General features: G+C 43.0%; 1 protein-coding gene across 1 annotated transcript; it reads left to right on the top strand.

Moving 5' to 3' along the window:
• Positions 1-10496: 10496 nt before the first annotated feature.
• Positions 10497-17796, top strand: LOC311238696 (myocilin-like). Its single transcript, XM_084326859.1, has 3 exons — positions 10497-11224; positions 12081-12185; positions 15726-17796. Exons 1-3 carry the CDS (start codon positions 10729-10731, stop codon positions 16526-16528), a joined length of 1404 nt encoding a protein of 467 aa, XP_084182985.1. The 5' UTR covers positions 10497-10728; the 3' UTR covers positions 16529-17796.
• Positions 17797-19533: the final 1737 nt, after the last annotated feature.

Raw genomic sequence — 19533 nt, 5'->3', positions numbered from 1 at the left:
ATGTGTGTGTGTATGTGTGTGCATAGCCACATTTTCTATGTGTGTGAGAGAGAGTGTTTATGTGTGCGTGAATATGCATAAGCATTTGTGTGTGTGTGTGTGTGTGTGTGTGTGTGTGTGTGTGTGTGTGTGTGTGTCTGTGTGAGTGTGTGTGTGTGTCTGTGTGAGAGAGTGAGTGTGTGTGCGTATGCATAAGCATGTGTGTGTATGCGTAAGCATTTGTGTATGTGTGTGCATGTGTGTGAGAGTGAGTGAGTGAGTGTGTGTGTGCTTCCGTGTGTGTGTGTGTGTGTCACCTGTGCCTCCGTGTTCACAGAGACAGTCTGGTGCCACGGCTCTCCGTCTCGTCCCTAATGAGAGCCTGTGGAGGGGAACACCTGCAACAGCTACTGTACACTAAGGTGGAGCAGTAGTGTGTGTGATCCACGCTGTGATTATACCCTCACAGTCACAGCACAGACCTGGGGGTGGACATCCCATCCTGAGCCCCTTCTGGAGCAATCAGCAGGTACTCAAATGAAACACTATACTTTCTAAATCCTAAGCTCCTTTAAAAGTCATAAATGTTTATTATGTATTTAATTTGTTTTACCATTTCACTTATTCCCTCCTGTTACAGGTAGTATGAATGAAAAGTAGTGACTTATTGTGATTTTTAATGACTCATATTATGGCATGTTGCACACTTACTCACACATTGGCACGCACGCACACACACACACACCCTGTTAGGGTTATAGAATTGTAATGTTAGCGTTATAGAATGCTCATAGCACCCTGTATAATGTCACCTGTGTTGGGGTGAGAGATGAACTCAATGGTACACTGGCTGAAGAAACATGGCTTGGTTTCAAAACCAAATTTTCAACAATACTAAACGACATGGCCCCCCTAAGAACCACCAGGGTAAAAAATGCTCTGAGTTTCGTAAAAGTCAGTCAAAGCTTACCAAAAGCATGAGCAGTGAACTCCAAGCCCACGTGACTGAACTCAAACTGGAAAAAAACAGACTAAGAAACGACGTAAACTCCATGATCAAAACTGCAAAAAAGAATTTCATCAATGACAAAACTGAGGAAAACAAAAATAAACCATGTGAACTTTGGAAATTACTCAATAATCAACTAGGCTGCAGTAAAAAACTTAAAACCAGATTTTCAAACATAAACATAAAAACGGACAACACGCTCATCACAGACAAGCTGGATGTAGCCAATTACTTAAACATTTTCTTCACAAACATAGCCACAACACTGGTAAACAAACTACCCTCCCACTCAGGGCTTTATGGGGTAGAACACATAGTAGCTTACTACAAAAACCTAGGGGTCCGCAAGGAAATGGTAACAACAGATGAGGTACTCAAAAAACTGAGCGCCCTCCAACCTAACAAGGCCACTGGCCATGACAACATCCCCTCCAAATTCCTCAGAGACTCAGCAGCCGCCATCACCCCAGTCATCACACACATAATAAACCTCTCCATAAAACAGGGACACGTCCCCAAGGACTTCAAAATTGCGAGGGTGACCCCTCTGCACAAAAAGGGCAGCAAATTAGACCCAGGCAACTACCGCCCTGTTTCTATTCTCACCTCCATCTCGAAAGTCATGGACACATGCCTTCTCTATTTGAACGAACACATCAAACAAGAGGTGGACGCGGGCAAATACTGCGGCATGGTCATGCTGGACCTACAAAAGGCCTTCGACACTGTCAATCACTCCATTCTGATTGACAAGCTAAAAGCAATTGGTTTTGATAGTCTATCAGTGAGCTGGATGCAATCCTACCTTGAGGGGAGGGAACAGATGGTGGAGGTAAACGGTACCCTACCCCCCCCCCCCCCTCACAGTGAGCTGTGGTGTTCCACAAGGAAGCATACTAGGACCGCTACTGTTCCTAATTTATGCAAATGACATGTCGTCATCTTGTGACTGCAACTTGTTCCTGTTTGCGGATGACTCAGCCCTGCTGGTCTCTGACAAGAACAAGTTACAGGTTGAAAAAACCCTCAGCTCGGAACTAGGCAGAATCTGCATATGGCTCGCTGATAACAAACTATCATTATGGGCAAAACAGAGTCCATTCTCTTCGGTTCAAATAACAAACTCAGCAAGACTGACGGCTTCTCAGTTACAGTGGGTGACAATATTGTCACAAGGAAAGATGAAATTACCTACCTGGGTTCCATCCTAGAGGCTAATCTCTCCTGTGACAAAATGGCATCCAATGTAATAAAAAAAGTCAATCAACAAACTCGATTCTTGTACCGGATCTCCTCTCTGGTAAACAGGTGTGGAATAATATAATGATTCCCCAACTCTCTCATGTAAAGACATCCCCCAATACATTAATCTCACCCACATTATGAAGAGAAAAGTGAGTAACTGTGGAATAATACAATGATTCCCCAACTCCCTCATGTAAAGACATTCCCCTCCCCTTTCTCCCCAATCCTGTGTCCCCCCCCCCAGTTGACCTATCAAATGGGACCACCTCCCCCCCTTTTAACTATATAATGCTCCTCCCAACAACATTCCTGGGCCCTCATTCATCAACGTGACGTAGAAAATGTTCTATTTCCACACGTAAGCACAGAATTTAGAATGAGTGCACGCACAGAAATATTGGGATTTATCAACCGTGCGTACACAGGTCCTATGCTCCTCCGTGTTGATAAATACCTCTTTGTTCTACCGTCAATGCTCGTGCATGATTATCCATATATGGTCATGAAACACCCCCCTTGGGATGTGAAATAATGGACTGACCCGAGCGGAACTCTGAGAAACTCCACGGGAGATTGTTCACTGAGGCGCTGCCGAACCAAGAAGACACAACGCGTGTTATGGGATCAATAAAAGGCGGACTTGTACACGGTGATGTCAGATATCAACGGCTCCCTAAGACCATTGCTGCAATTCTGCCTGGACAGCTCAAAATACTAATAAAGACTGTTCGTTGACCACTGTTTGGCGTTGGTTGTGTGTCATTATAACCGTGCTGTAATATGAATGCTTTTAATAGTTGTGTTCGATTGGCTATAATATGATTTTTAGAGGCATCTATTTTGTTGTCGGTATTACCGACAACAAAATAGATGCCTCTAAAAATCATATACTATTAGGTAGCCTATATGAATTACATATAATAGCAGCCATAGCCTACATTATACCAGTGTATGCGACGGACCAGTGTATACCTTATATCATATCATATTCATATAATAGTTTACTCTATCAGCATACCAGCATGTAATACGTTCTTTGTTAGAACTCAACTCGTTATTATTTTGCACATAGATTGCAGAAATACGGGAACGTTTTGATTTATATTAAAAGGCTTTGACATTGTAAAACTAAATACGTGGAATTCTGTAAGCATAATACAAGTCATATCACCCACACGATATATGCTCTGTGTCCAGAGCATGTATGCTTTTCATTCATTTAAGACACATTATTGCAAGGGTTTTGTAATACACATACACCCTGGTCTCATTGCAATGCGTTTTTATTCTTTCTTATACAGTAAAAAGGGGGAAGAACACTATATTGTGGGTGTTCATATGACTTGTATTCTGCTTACAGCTTCGAAATTCCACTTGTTTCGTTTAACGTAAAGCCTTTTAAATATAATCAAAACGTTCCCGTGTTTCTGCGGTCTGTGCGCAAAATAATAACGAGTTGAGCTACGCGGAGCGCAGTCAGTCAGTACACCCCGTATATTCTGATAACGCTATATAAACCATGCTGCATTCATTCTGAGAGAAAGATCCATTATTCCAAATGCTATTTATAGGGTTTTGACCATAATTACACTACTGTTGCTATTTTACAATGAACTATAATGAATTACGGTTCATACAGAACAGCCAGTGTTGAAACTAATGCACAGAAGCCCATTTCCTTGTTGTAATAATATATTCTACCAACGGGCGCCAGGTACGCATGGTCCGACCTGTGCTTAAATATACGCACAAAGTCAAGCACAAGTTCAAATTGATAAATCCCACACCTTGCTTAGAAATGATCGTACGCACGGCTTAAGCACATATCTGTGCGTACGTCAAGTTGATAAATGAGGGCCCAGGTCTCTTTACCTGGGTCATTTCAGCTGATCACCTGGGGCGAGAGCCTCAGCCATTCTCTCTAAATACTATGTGTATATTTCTATCTGTTTGGTTAATAAACCTTTGTTATTAACTGAACCTCGGTTGACTGAGAACATTCTTCTTCTGGATATCCACGAATATCCCACACAGGAATACCCTGAAGACTCTGGCAGGAGCACTCATTGAAGGGTACTACGACTATGCTTGCACCTCATGGTACCAAAGCACCTCAAAGGCGCTAAAAACAAAATTACAAACATCTCAAAACAAACTGGTCAGACTACTGCTTGACCTTACTCCTAGAACCCACCTCACCCCTGCCCACTTTGACAACCTAGGATGGCTTAGAGTAGACGACAGAGTACAGCAACTTGCAATGGGCCTGGTCTACAAGATACACTACACGACCAAGGTACCCATGTACATGTCAAAATACTTCCCAAAGGTCAGTGAATACCACGATCACAACACCAGAGGGAGCTCCACAAATCATGTTAAACCCAGATTCGGCTCAAACAAGGGACTAAACACGTTTCGCAATTATGCCACATCAATGTGGAACGCCCTACCCAAAGCTGTAAAGGAATGTGAATCACTACCCACTTTCAAAACCACTCTCAAGGAACACCTACGGGGGACTGCAATTCGAAACTGGCGTCTGTAAATGTCCTAACCCAACCCCCTCCAATGTACATAACTTACCTAGTATGGTTTTGTCAATATTCCAATGTACAGTTTTGCTTGTTTGTACAGTGCCCCCCCCCCCAACCCCCTCCAATGTAAATGACCTAGTATGGTTGTCAATATCCCAATGTACAGTTTTGCTTTTACAGTTGTACAGTGTTTCCCCCCCCAACCCCGCCCTACCCAACCCCCCAACCCCTCCCTACCCAACCCCCCCCCCACACAACCCCTCCCAACCTCCTCCAATGTACAGTTTCTACGTCAAATGTATATACTCCCTTTTCTGGACTCTTTTTGTATCACAAACAGTACTGTATTTGCAAATCTGGTATGTCATAAATGTATAGATGTAGCAGTACTGTCTATCTGTATGTCATGTATGTCATATATGTCCTGATGAATTGAAAATGGGGGACCCTGATGTAAACAAGACGAAAGTCTTTCTCTGGTCTGCATCCCCTTAACAATTGTGTGTATTCAGCTGTACTGTATTGTACCCATTCTGCAATCTGTTAATAAAGTTTTCAATCAATCAATCAATCAAGAGGTCATGTTCCAAGGTGTGGAGACCTGTGTTCTGAGCGTTTTCCCCCTGGTTTTCAGACAAGCTGTTCCATGTCTGTATCACCTTATCATAAGGTTGGGTCGTTTTGCAATCTTTCTTCACACCAATGAATACATGTCTGGCTATGTGGGTGTCTTCAAAATGTGTGATGATTTTTTCCACAATAAATTTTATCTCCCTGCCTTTCAAAATTATATTTCTTTGATCCCCCCTAGCTAATGCCAGACTATTTGATTTGAAGAGAACTGTCACAACATTTTCATTTTCAATTTTATTTATTTTCCCTGAGCTTGGGGCGAGGCCAACGATTTATTTTCCAGCTGTGGTTGGAAAAGTTCTATTCTATTCCATACAAACTTCCTTTGCCTGCATTTTAAATCTGTGGAAAGAGATCAAGGTTCAATACATGGGAGGATATAGGATACTGGTGTGTAAACATGAGGTTAGTATTTCTATTTTACAGTCTTGATTCCATACTCCTACGCAGCCTGCTAACGTCTGTAATGCAGGTGGAACGTCATCCAACTCTCTGCCTTGGCAGCAGCAGACTTGTCAGCACCACTTGTCGTGGGGAGCGGCTTCCCGTTTTCCTTTTGTATAACTCTCATTCTGCCAAATGTAGCAGTAAAATGTCCCTTCAGAATTCAGATCATATTACTGCCAAGAATTCTGCACTTTTAGTGGTTCTTATTAACACAGCTGCCAAATGTATCTAATAATAGGGGGACACTATTTTACTGCACTCATCTACTATATCTGTGATGATGTCACGGATACCTATGTATGTCAACTACTGTTTTCATCTTTGCTGTGAATGCTTTCTCTGTTTGTTGTGTTGCTAGGAAGGTTAAACTATGTGCAGGCACAAGTAAATAAAATGACACACACACTGTTGCAGGCTACTGCTGTGTGTAAAGTGTATTTCAGTTTTTACATTTACATTTCCTCATTTAGCTGACGCTTTTATCCAAAGCAACTTACAAGTTTTGTAAAATAAGTCAGCAGGAAGGGTACAACTAAGGGTAAGTAACATTGTTCGTCAGACAGTGTTGAACGTGGATGCTAGTCTTTAGTACATAGTAGTAGACATATTAGCATAGTAGGTAGTATAGGCAAGGTAGATTCATTAGTTAGCAAAGTGCATGATAGTAAAAGATGGTTAGTATTTCCTTTTTCGTCATTCCAGATATGATTGAGGAAGTGTGTTTTTGGTCGACGGCGGAAAATTGGGTGGGTTTCAGCTGTCCTGACTGTAGTGGGAAGTTTGTTCCACCATTGTGGAGCGAGGACCGAGAATAGCCTGATTTTCTTTGATGGTGGCGTGTTCCTTTAAGTAGGAACTAAAAGGAACTCCTGGTATATAGTATGTTGACACAGACCGGATGTCTCAGAGCAGGGACATCCTTCCAGAAGGGCTTCTACGTCCCTCACAAACCGGTATCACGGTAGCTTGATGGTATTTCCAGTCTTACCATAGTACGGCCATCGTATGAATAATTAGCCATGGTAAAAGTCAGATTGTCATTGCGCAACTTTAAATATTACGGTAATACCATGGTACAATCCAATTTGAACGGTGTCACCGATGGTACATGCCATCGTTTTTTGGTAAATAAGTGATATTAAGTAAACTTTTTGAAATGCTGCAACTGTAGCAAATATCCTGCAGCAACATCACATTTCAGTTCAGGGGAGAAGCCCTTCATAGCACATACCAGAGGAAGACAGAGTCAGTGACGGCACCTGGAATGCTGGTCCGTTGAGACACCAGGCATTTACTCATTGCACTGATGGCTCTTCCAGTACATGTTACTTTGGTCTTCTAGAGTTAAAGCTCTAACCCTGATTCTCTTTTGAACCATATCAACATGAGGTACTGTCATTCATGTAGAATCTACATTAATGACAGTACCTCATGTTGATATGGTTACATTGTAGATGAAAAATAAACAACTTAACTCACTGCAAATCAGGCGGTCTGTTTTACTCCAGTGTTAACAAACATCACCAGCATAAACAAACCTTTTTGGTTACGTTGGGATCACAGATTGGGTCTTTAACCCGGGGAAGATGTTGTGCAAGCCTTGCACTCTGTCCACTTTAAGACCAGTGAGGGACCTGGCACAGAGGCGGAAACAACAGGGTACCAGAGTCATAATGTTATGTAACTAAAACACATTTCAGAGATGAAACGCACTAGGGATACTGCCCAATTTCCATGCTGAGTTAGGGGAACACGCCGTTCCAAGATATACAAGGATCTTATTGGGGAAAAAAACGTTCTGGTCAGAAAGGGAAGAGAGAGAGAGAGAGAGAGAGAGAGAGAGAGAGAGAGAGAGAGAGAGAGAGAGAGGAGAAGAGAGAGAGAGAGAGAGAGAGAGAAGAGAGAGAGAGAGAGAGAGGAGAGAGAGAGAGAGAGAGAGAGAGAGAGAGAGAGAGAGAGAGAGAGAGAGAGAGAGAGAGAGAGAGAGAGAGAGAGAGAGAGAGAGAGAGAGAGAGAGAGAGAGAAGAGAGAGAGAGAGGAGAGAGAGAGAGAGAGAGAGAGAGAGAGAGAGAGAGAGAGAGAGAGAGAGAGAGAGAGAGGGGGGGGGGAAAGAGAGTTAAATGGTAAGACTCAACAGTGAATCAACTGTGGCCAGTACAGGTATGTAAAAGCCATTACTCTGGCCCCTTAGGGAGAATGGGCCATAAGCATGAGTTGCTATGAGCCCCAACCACTCCTCTCCCTGCTGCCCCTTTCTTCCTCCTTAGCATTTGTTTTCCCCCTTAATCGCATAGGCAGCCTGGCCTGCTGCACACACAGCAGTACACACGTGTTGCACACACGCCTGCTAAACAGAACAAGAAGGCTGTACGTGTGTTGGTGACCATGCACGCACACACACACGCACACACACACACACACACACACACACACACACACACACACACACACACACACACACACACACACACACACACACACACACACACACACACACACACACACACACACACACACACACACACACCATAATATGCACGTCACAAACACACTTCATATCCTACGAAGGGACACAGATGAAGAGAGACCCATGTGTCCAGCTGGTGTAAGTAACATGCTCCTGTCTTGTCCCACCCCACGTGACCAGAGGAGGTCCCTGTGGGTCTCTCTCCGTCCCCTGACAGACACTTGACTGGCAGACGGAGGCCACTGGGAGAGATGAGACAGAGGTAGGACACGCGGCTCAGCACGTGAGGGAAGTCGGGAGGAGTGAATAACCCTGGCTCTGCTTTTCCCTAATGAAACACATTGCAGCAGGTATTCAAAGGCTTTCGGGTTACACAATAAAGACATCATGTCCAGTCAAATAAAATAGAAAACGACATCCTGTTAGTGCAGTGGTTAAAAAGTGGGATCTGAGGATCCCCAGGAGTCTCCAGAAAAATTACTAATACCGGTAGTTTAATTTCACTAGTACTTTATTCACTAGTACTTTATTCACTAGTACTTTATTCACTAGACGTTCGCACAACAAAGAACACATGTATAAGAATGTCTTTTCAGATGATAGGTTTCACTCTCACCTCAATGATCTCCCCAACCTACAGTGTAGACGGCTATAGACGGGTGTCTCGTCGGTCCACGTCAGACTCAGTGATGTGCGTGCGCATCAAGGAGGAAAAAAGGAACGTAATCCTGGTCAGAACAATGATGCAGAATAGAATATATTCGCAATTGTTAGCCATGTTAGCGATCTAAACAATAAATCCATGCCAAAGCTAGATATGTAAAAGAATGAAAAGACTTGAAATAACTTTTAGTGCCATGGTTTCTCCATAGAGCCCCATTGTACTTTTTTAGTGCCACAGCTCAACGCAGGTACAGTAAGGGGCAACTCAGTCATGTGATTCAGCGTGTATTGCTGATTGGCTCGAACAAACAAGAAACCTGCGTATAGACTCTAGATTCTGCACTAAATCACATCTGACAACAAGTATCTTCTCAGAGATGGGGACCGTAAGACAAAATCTTCTCAAATGGGAGTCCACGGCCTAATGTGTATCAATTTGGATGGGTCCTCCATACGAAAAAAGGTTTGAGAACCACTGCGTTAGTGAACTATCATCACACTGTGTGGTAAAATCATGGGGGGGGGGAAGTACAAGGTTTGGGATGCGGAGAGAGGCCACACCACATCCCCATTCCCAGCCAGCCTGTCCTCCTGTGCCAGACATCCTGCCCAGCTGGAGCTGGCCTGGCAGGTGTGGTAGAGGGTGCCCGTGTGCCCTCAGGTGCATTGGCGAGCCAGACTGCCCCTGCTGTTGAGCACGGTTGGCAGATGGCAGCTTAGAATTTGCGAATCTGTTGGAACTCAAAACAGACAAATAGACCAGATGCTCTGCCACCTCAACACACGACCAAAATCATATTTTATACTTACTGTTTATGTTTAGACCCAGGCTTTGTGTTGCTTTTTTTCACATTGGGATTGGAAACTTCCTGTGACCCCTACATGTAGATTGCGTGACAATGTTGTGTCTTTCATATAATAGGCTACTGGTTTAATAGACTGCATAAACCTCTGTTTATAGGCAAGCTGCATTCACAGTGGTTTCTTTGAATAAAGTAATTTCAGTTTGATTAGGACATTCTTTGATATCGTGGAACCCTACTTGGGGTCTCTGGAACCGAAGGTTTTGGGAAAGCCATGGTTTAGATCTATATCCAAGGGATGTCAGACTTCCAGTTAACCACATGGTGCTATGATATACTGTAACTACCAGTTATGGAGGAAATGAATAACACAGCAGGTATCTTTGTTTTTATAAACCGCTAACAGGCAGTAGACACACAACGAGTTGCTATCCAGTCAAAACAACCCGCAGACACACCAAATGCAGAGACACAATTAAAAGATTATCTAAAGCGGAAGAAAACATGCATACAACTTTTCCACTGATAGGCTACTGTCTGATATTCATCCCTAGCCAGTCCAGTTCAGTTGTCTTCAAAACGCACACCCTCCAAACCCCCTTCCCAAACACATAGCCAGGCAAGCCATGCTTCTTGTCCCCTCCCACCATGTGACTGCTCAACATATAAATATCCCACTCTCAGCATTGCTGAAAGTCAGACACTAACCTGGACTGACCAAAGAGAGACACAGGAGGAAAACAAACTTTTAGGAACACGAAAAGGACCATACAGAGCTTTTATCAAAGTTGAGGAGAATAAAGAAATAATAATAATAATAATATTACGATTTTTTTTTTTAAATAAATCGAATAGGAAGACAAAACAGAAGAGGGAGTGGAACAAGTCCACCACCTTCTAAATATCTAAGGCCAGGGGATCACCTACTCAGTCTGATCCTCCACAATGTGGCTCCACGTGTCTGTCCTGGTCCTATCCTGCTTGGTGCTGGGTAGCCAGAGCCAGGTCCAGGATCAAGCCTCCCTGCTGCGTTCCAATGACCCCAGTGGACGCTGCCAGTACACCTTCACCGTAGCCAGCCCAGGAGAGTCCAGCTGCCCCCGGGGGAGCGTGGGACCGGAGACGGAGGGTGTCATATCTCGTCTCACCCTGCTGGAGGTTATGGTCAGCCGGTTGGTGGGAGAGGGAGAAGGAGCCACTGGGTCTGGGGCAGATGTAGGGGCCAAGGGTGAGGACAGTCTCCAGGAGGCACTCGCCCAGGTTATGGGGGAGAAGAACCAGCTCCAGCAGGACAAGGACCAGCTGAACAGGCAGGTCCAGGAGCTTCAGAGAAGGCTGAATAAACTGAACCTGGAGGCTGAGAGCCTCAGGCAGAAACCCTGCCATCAGACCCCAGGAGGGGCCGCAGGGGCCCTGCAGGTCAACCAGAGACCTGCCAGCGGTGAGTACAGCAGCTATTAAAGACACGGCACACACAACAGAAACCAGATATCTGTTTGTTAGAGAAAAGGTAAACCCAAAACAAAGCAAGCGTTTATCGGATTCAAATATATTTTGATGCAGCGTGCCTTTAATCTTGCTATAGAATGGCACACGGATAAAACAAGATAGTAAAGAGTAGAAAAACACGTCCATTATTATTATTAAGTATAAAAGATATGTTGAGTCGTAAACACTATACATGTTCTGCATAGAAAGAAGAAATTACTAGAAATGTGTTGATGGTTATTTGATAGATGTTGTCAAAGCTGTGTCGGCTATGTAAAGGCTCTCAGGGTACCAGGTCACGTTTCTGTTCGCTGTCCTGGTTTGAGTCAGGGGATTGGAATTTACGAGACGGATCGCTCCTTTACAGCCTGGTTACTCATGTGTCCATTTGATGCAATAACGGCGTTACGAGGAAACCTGTCGTTCTGTGGGGGAAATTAACGGAATACTGTACTTACTGTAGGCTTTGATGTTGTCGGTACTAGTACTGACATATGTTATAGATTATCTGTTAATGTAATCATTATTCCCATCAAAATGACTGGTTTATCATCAGCTTCTCACTAGTAATAGTGTTATGAATATATACAGTATATAATTTACTGTGTACTCATAAAATATATCCTCAAAATCTATTATTTTGGAGAAATCCATCACAAATAGTTACTGTATACAATATGAATGATTTCTTAATATCACGTCACATAGGTGCCCTACATGAGATTACAAGCCACCATTATAAAATTATAAAAACCAACAAAACAACAAACACATTACGCTTCCTTCCACTTCTCTGTCTCTACCACCAGACCCTGCCTATCAGTTTGGCAATGCTGCCTATCAGGAGATGAAGGCTGAAGTTACAGAAGTACCAGCATCCCATCTTATTCCTGAGGGGGGACACAACTCCACAGGTACAATATATAATAGTAGTATTGATGTTTGTTTGTTTGTTTGTTTGTTTGTTTGTTTGTTTGTTTGTTTGTTTGTTTGTTTGTTTATTAACACAGTTAAACAGAAGTCAAAACAATACATAATAAGTTATAACGATTGTGAAGGAGAAGTTAGAAGCCTAGAGGCTTATCAAGAACGTCCCCTGTTTTATAAAATCAAACGTACAAAAATACAAAAATAATGCATATTATAAAATACCAGAATACATTAAAAAGATTTGTGTTAATACAAACATACATACACACAGTACATAACTGCATATACTGTGTACATAATAATATATAACAACCCACCCACCTGCCTATAAACCTACCCACCCACATAACCAAATGCATACCTACATGTATGACCTATTATCTATCTACTTTTGGATGAGAATTTTTTTGTAGTTTGCTTTAAAAATTAGCAGAGATTGAGATTTCCTCAGCATAGGATCAGCTGCATTCCAAAGATTGGACCCTCTAAACCCCACTGAGAACTGCCTAAGTGAAGTACCACAATAAGGTATATGCAGGTCCCTGGACTGACGTGTAGCATATAATGAACATCTGAATTAAAAGAAAAAAAACTATTAAAACCATTTGGTAGATTGGGATCATGAATGCATTTGTACACAAATATACATATCTGTAAAGAATTAACCTCAGACACAGTCAGAATGTTTAGTTTCTTGAAAAGAGGAGCAGATGGTTCAAATCGATCTGAGAGGGTTGCCAGTCTAACAAATCTTTTTTGAAGTAAAATAATTTTTTGAAGATGAGATGAATGAGTGCTAGCCCATATTATGTTACAATAAGATATGTAAGGAAAGATAAGACTATAATACAGGATTAAAAAAACAACTTCTATTTATCAATGAACACACCTTCCTAATTATACCTACTGACTTCATTGCTTTTTTACAAACATGATCAATGTGTTTTTTCCAATTTAGTTTATCATCAACTAGGATCCCTAAAAACTTTGTTGAAGTTACTTGTTTGATTTCTGTTAGGGTTTGTAACCGACCACAAGCGCAACGGCACAGAGAGAGTTGTTTCAGAGTTAGCCAAAGCAAGGGCGTATTTATTCTCAGAGTCACAAGATAGAATTAGGTTGAGCAACAGAACAAACGGGGAATCTGGCATGTGAAGAATGTTGCGGCTCTGCAGATTCTCCCAGTAGGTGGTGGTGAGGAATTAGCTTGTGACGTCTGAGCCGCTCTGCAGATCCTCCCAGCATACACTCCAGGTGGAAACGGAGGGAGAGAGAGAAATCCCAGTTAGCCCAGCGCACAACAGAAACAGAGAGGTGACTGATCCAAATAAATATCCAAGTGACTTGATCTTCGGTGTGATACACACAGTTAGCAGAGTCCTGAGAAAAAACAATACGGTAATCCAAAGTGTAAATCCAACAACAAAAATTAGGTGAGAACAGTATAACAAAAAAACGGGATCTCTTCTGTGTTTCACAAACACACAAAAAAGGGGTGATCCAAAAGAACTGTTTCCAAAAACTCACCAGAGCGCAACGCGTAAAGCGGGCAGATAAACGAGGCGCAGCTTCGTACGGGGAATCAGGTTCTCCATGGATACTTCACGAGAGTCCTGGGGAGCAACAGACAGGGAACAGCGACGGGAAAGACAGGCAGATGCAGGGAATATTCAAAACGATCCAACATCGATACTAGGGGAATCAGGGTATATAAAGCCACAGAGCGCTGATGACAAGCTGTGACAGCTGCGGGATGAAATTGATCATTGCTCCAGAAGCGTGTGGTGGGAAGAGCACCAATCAACACGGCATCTTACAGGAAAGAAGCGTGTGGCGGGGAATGCAATTAATTAACAAAATACCTTAAAGGAACGGAGCGAGTGGGTGGGGAGCGGACCAAACCTCACAATTTCGGTGTTACTGATTAATAGCTTTGCCTCCTTTTTCTAATAACTTTTACCTTTATTACAAAATACAATAAAATTAGATGTTTCTACATTTAACAATGGCTTATTAGTCTGGAACCAATCTGAGACACAAGATAAACCATAATTTGCTTCCCTAATTAATACTGCAAAATTCTCATGTGACATTATAATGTTGGTGTCATCAGCAAACAAGATCGAGAATACTCTGAGTCTAGAGTCTAGGAGATACCCAAGCAAAATCATTTATATAAATCAAAAATAAAAGGGGGCCAAGTATAGAGCCCTGAGGAACACCACAGACTAGCTTTGCCCTGTCAGAGTCATCGCCATTTATGGAAACAAACTGTTCCCTATTATAAAGATAGTCACTGAGCCATTTAATCACGTCGCCAGCCAAACCATACCTCTGAAGCTTTGATATAAGTATTTTATGGTCCACAGTATCAAATGCTTTGGATAGATCCAGAAATATACCAATTGAAAATTGCTTATTGTCTAGTGCATCTGTGATTCTATCTATAAACTGTAAGAGAGCCATGTACGTAGAGTGTTTTTGTCTGAAACCGTATTGATGTTCATATAATATAATTATTATTGTCATTAAGATGTTTCAAAATTCTGGTATAAACCAGCTTCTCCAATATTTTAGATATGGACGGTAATAACGAAATCGGACGGTAATTGGAAAATAAGGATGAGTCACCAGATTTAAACAGAGGTATAACTTTTGCCACTTTCAAGTCTCCTGGAACAACACCTGTTTCCAGGGAGAGTGAAAAAATGTGGTTCAATGGTTCAATTATTGAAGGTAATACCTCTTTAAGCAGACTACTTTTAATATGATCAGTTTTTTAAATTTAAAATAATATTTTGCATTTCTTCCGAGGTAGGTGGTTCAAATGTAGACATAGATGGGTACTGACCTTGAATCTTGTCAAGTGGACAGTTATTTGTGCTCTTAATATTTCTAGCCAAAGGAAATTCCAATGTTTACAAAATAATTATTGAAACCATTTGCAATCTCTGATGAGTTTGTGTATGTTTATCCTAGAATCACCCCATACCAAAATGTACAATTGTAAAACCAAATAGTTTTTTTGTACACACAGACACACACACAAAGACACATTTTACTAGCTTTTATGTTCTTTATTTATGTTCCACAAATATAAAGCGCCCCTACAAATTTAATATATTATTATTATTATTATTACACACACAATTATAGATTTACCACAGAAATACAGGTGAATCACTATCGTATTCCTGTAGTATAGTGATTTACTACAGTATATTTTCTATAGTAATTGGTGTGTGTGAAAAACCAGTGACAGGCATACTCTAGTTTTACTCTAGTGCATTTTCATATGGGTTGTTCTTGATGGCTGCAAAAGGCCTCTGCAACAGCAGTACAGCACCTAGTGATTACTGCACGCAGTGGACTTTGAGGTCTAACACCAGGAACTGAGGCCATTGTTCTTTTCTGCTCTTCACTGCTCTTTTCTGTCTTTCATTTGTATGTCTATTGCAAAAGACTAAACATAAAATAACCTTTATAAAAATCTCTCTTCCTTTCTGCTTCCCTCCTGTCTCTAGGCTGTGGGGAGATATTGTCAGTGGCTGACCCTGTGCTGCACAAAAAGGCAGACAGCATCACAGGGAAGTATGGCGTGTGGCTGCAAGACCCAGAGTCCCAGGGCCCACTCTACACCAACAGGACCGTGTGGCGCATAGACACGGTGGGCAAAGACGTCCGGCAGCTCTTCGCCTATGAAGACATGGAGCAGTTTGCCCGCGGCTTCCCCATGAAGGTTCTGGTCCTGCCGGAGGCCGTGGAGAGCACGGGGGCCACCCTGTACCGAGGCTCCCTGTACTACCAGCGCCGACGCAGCCGCACCTTGATCCGCTACGACTTGACCTCCGAGAACCTGGCAGCGCGTCTGGACTTGCCCCACGCCGGCTTCCACGGCCAGCACCCTTACTCCTGGGGCGGGTACACCGACATCGACCTGGCGGCGGACGAGCAGGGCCTGTGGGCCATCTACAGCACCAGCAAGGCCAAGGGTGCCATCGTGATCTCCCAGCTGGACGCCACCACTCTGGAGGTGAGACGGAGCTGGGAGACCAACATCCGCAAGAACACCGTGGCCAACGCCTTCATGGTGTGCGGTCGTCTGTACACAGTGGCCAGCTATACTGCGCCCAACACCACCATCAACCATGTGTTCGACACGGCCACCGGGGTGGGGCGGGCTGTCGCGGTGCCCTTCAAGAACAAGTACCGCTACAACAGCATGGTGGACTACAACCACGGCCAGAGGAAGCTCTACTCCTGGGACAACTTCCATATGACCACCTACGACCTGAGGCTGGGCAGAGTGAGCAATGACAGCAGCTAAACAGGACCGTGGGAGAGATACTGGACTCTGATGATGCCTACCAAGTTATAACACGTTAATCTTTTTAAACCTGTCTCTTTCCTAAGATCATAATGACGCCTCTACTATAATGCCTCAATAGAATCTATTTTTTCTACTTTCGTCTGTAAATAAGATGTATCTTAACACTTTGATTGCCATGGGTTAAATTCATGATATACCATAGGTTGCCAGCTCTATTTGTCTATGGAGAAGTACCCCTTCTTTGCAGGGCTATAACTTTTTAAATTCTATTGCTACATTGCCATTATTAGGGCCCATTCAAAGTCCTATATGTATTGTTCATTGTGTAGCAACGTTAAACTTTTTCATTCACATATTCATAGTAAAGTATAGTCTAATGTATAAGTATGTTTTCATCTCTTTCTGCAGCTTTCTCCAGAACGTGATCTATAGCCCCAAATGCATTATATTGATGATGAAATACAGTTTGATGGCAATCAGGGCGATATAAAAAATTTCAATTGGACGTACTTCTAGAATGATCTACGTATGATCTGATGATGACCGGATGGGCGGGGGATCGTTTATAATTCCGTGGGCAGCGTTATATCATTCATCTAGTGTGGGTGATATGTTCATCATAACAGTTTATATGGAACACGTTCAAAAATAACGCTGAATCTTACCGTATCTTCCTCGCGCCGTTGGACGATCAGCGTGGTGTAGACCGCTTTCGATTATGGGATGTTTATCCTGATGAACCATTTCCAGCTTGTATAATACTATATACGTCCAAATAACGTTGTTTATCGAGTTAGGGCGAGCGATTGATCATCCAGTGTGTTGAGATGGAGTCCGGCTACCGGACGCGAGTGCCCGGAGCTCATATGGATGAGCACTTCCTGTTTGGGGCGCCCCTCCCTCTTGGCCGATCTGCCGATCGGCCACCAGATGGCGCTCTCGAACCGTTAGACAGTTGGTGGGAGCCCACCAGCACATCTCAGGGCTCCGGAAAGAAAATATGATTTCGATCACAGATTTTTGAAATATTGATATCAAAGACGAGTTACGGCGTCCTCGGCACCTTTAGCATGGCTCTGAATGACGTGAAAAAGCGTTTTCCGGCAATCAAAGTGTTAACATGGTTAATCTGGAATCAAAATAATGATCACACTGTATATTTCTTTTACCTTTTTTTTCTTCCTAATTTAAGAATGTACAATATTTTCTGTTACCAATTAAATGTTCATGTCCATTCAAATCTCAATAAAGATTTCCACCACATACATTGATTTTTCCCTCAATAATTTGCTTTACAAATTTAAAGAAATCATCTCAAACTGTCCTTAATTGACAAATAACAAAATGACATGACTGAAACTTAATGATAGCAAAAATACATGTCCCTTATAGACGCAGCATTATAGGGAAAGAGCACAACACAGGTTATTTAGGCTTGGAACCGGAAGGATGCCAGTTAAATTCCCCCAGACTGGCAGGGAAAGCTGGATGGAGGAAGTAAACAAGTAATGTTCTTCCCTCCCTCAATAACTACTGAAACGCCCTTGAGCAAGGCATATAACCCCAAACGAATGCAATTGCTCAGTGACTGAAAAGACTGTGGTTGTATTGGGCAACTACCAGATGTGAATGTGTGTAACTCAATGTAACTGTATGAACGTGAAGCAGTGTGTTGCTTAAGAAAAACACACCCTACATGAAAACAATACTGTATAAAAGCGTTTTACTGTAACTGAACACCATAATACAGCTTTTCTACTGTAGTGTGGCGCCACCTATTGGCCATTGGTAGGACCTACAGTCTGCTTGCAAGCCCTCCTTCTAGGACCTAGGTAATCATTGCAATAGCATACATCTGCAGAGCCGCAAGCCCAACGTCTGGGCGGGGCTTCAGGGCTTGTACTCTGTGTGAGGCGGGCTTCGGGGCTTGTACTCTATGTTGTTTCCTGTAAAACCTGGAAGTAGTCAGTTTGTGCTGTTTATTTTTACAAGCAGTGAGGACTCGACAGCATTTGCATTTCTGTGTTCTATGTTGCGGGTTAGGGTTAGGGTTATGGTTAGGGTTAAAAATAAACAGCACAAACGGACTACTTCCGGGTTTTACAGGAAACAACAGAGTACAAGCCCCGACGCCCCGCCCAGACGTTGGGCTTGCGGCTCTGCAGATATACCCTACTCAATCATTGCGCAGCCTCTGAAAGTTTAACCCTTTCACTGCCACCCTAGCAAATTGTTAACACTTTCACTGCGACAATACAGAGGTGGTTAACCCTTTCACTACCACACCACAGAAGGTTAACCCTTTGATAGTAAAGGGTTAACCTTCTGTAGTGTGGTAGTGAAGGGGTTAAAGTCAGTCACTCACTTCCAAAAACTCACCAGTGTGGCCCAGCATTTGTTTGGACTGGGTGGGACACTCATCTAGCGTCGAGGGTTAGAGCACGGGTGGTGGTTTGGTACGTAGGTTGTTTCCAGCATTGTGTACCAACAGTGTTATAGGAGATGGGTTTGGATTATAAATTATAATTACAGACAGGACACTCAGCAGCAGCTGCACTCTGATGGAAACTTTGGTAAGTGGCCATGCGCTCTCACACACCAACACAAACACACGCAGACAGTGCACCCTACTGCGGTCGACAGCTCGGCACAATACACAGCAGCACCATATATGGGCGGTGTGCTGCTGCAGGCTGCAGAGGAGAAACGCCCACCTAACCAGGAAGCAGCCCTGTTCTGTCACTTTCACTCTGACTCCAAAAATAGAGCATGGGACGTGTGTCTCGTTCCGTTTCTTCCAGCATGGCTGCCTGTAACATAGCTACCAATCCTTTGTACATGGCAATGGAATCATCTGGCTGGATCTTGAAAATAATTCACAGTAGAATAGTAATGCTTTTCCTTTACCTACTCTACAATACACAGAAATGAGACATTTTCTTTTTTTATAGTACTTACCAATGGTTACAGGCAGCCACACTGGAAGAAAGAGAACTACACAC

This window comes from Notolepis coatsorum (genome assembly GCF_963971535.1).
Source record: "Notolepis coatsorum genome assembly, chromosome: 13".
Classification (NCBI taxonomy): Eukaryota; Metazoa; Chordata; class Actinopteri; order Aulopiformes; family Paralepididae; genus Notolepis; species Notolepis coatsorum.
This window is presented reverse-complemented; position numbering and strand designations above follow the sequence as displayed.

Coding starts and splice junctions, on each gene's coding strand:
- LOC311238696 (XM_084326859.1), top strand. CDS start 10,729: ATGTGGCTCCACGTGTCTGTCCTGGTCCTATCCTGCTTGGTGCTGGGT. Junction 11,225..12,080: donor CAACCAGAGACCTGCCAGCG/GTGAGTACAGCA, acceptor CTCTACCACCAG/ACCCTGCCTATCAGTTTGGC. Junction 12,186..15,725: donor GGGGGGACACAACTCCACAG/GTACAATATATA, acceptor TCCTGTCTCTAG/GCTGTGGGGAGATATTGTCA.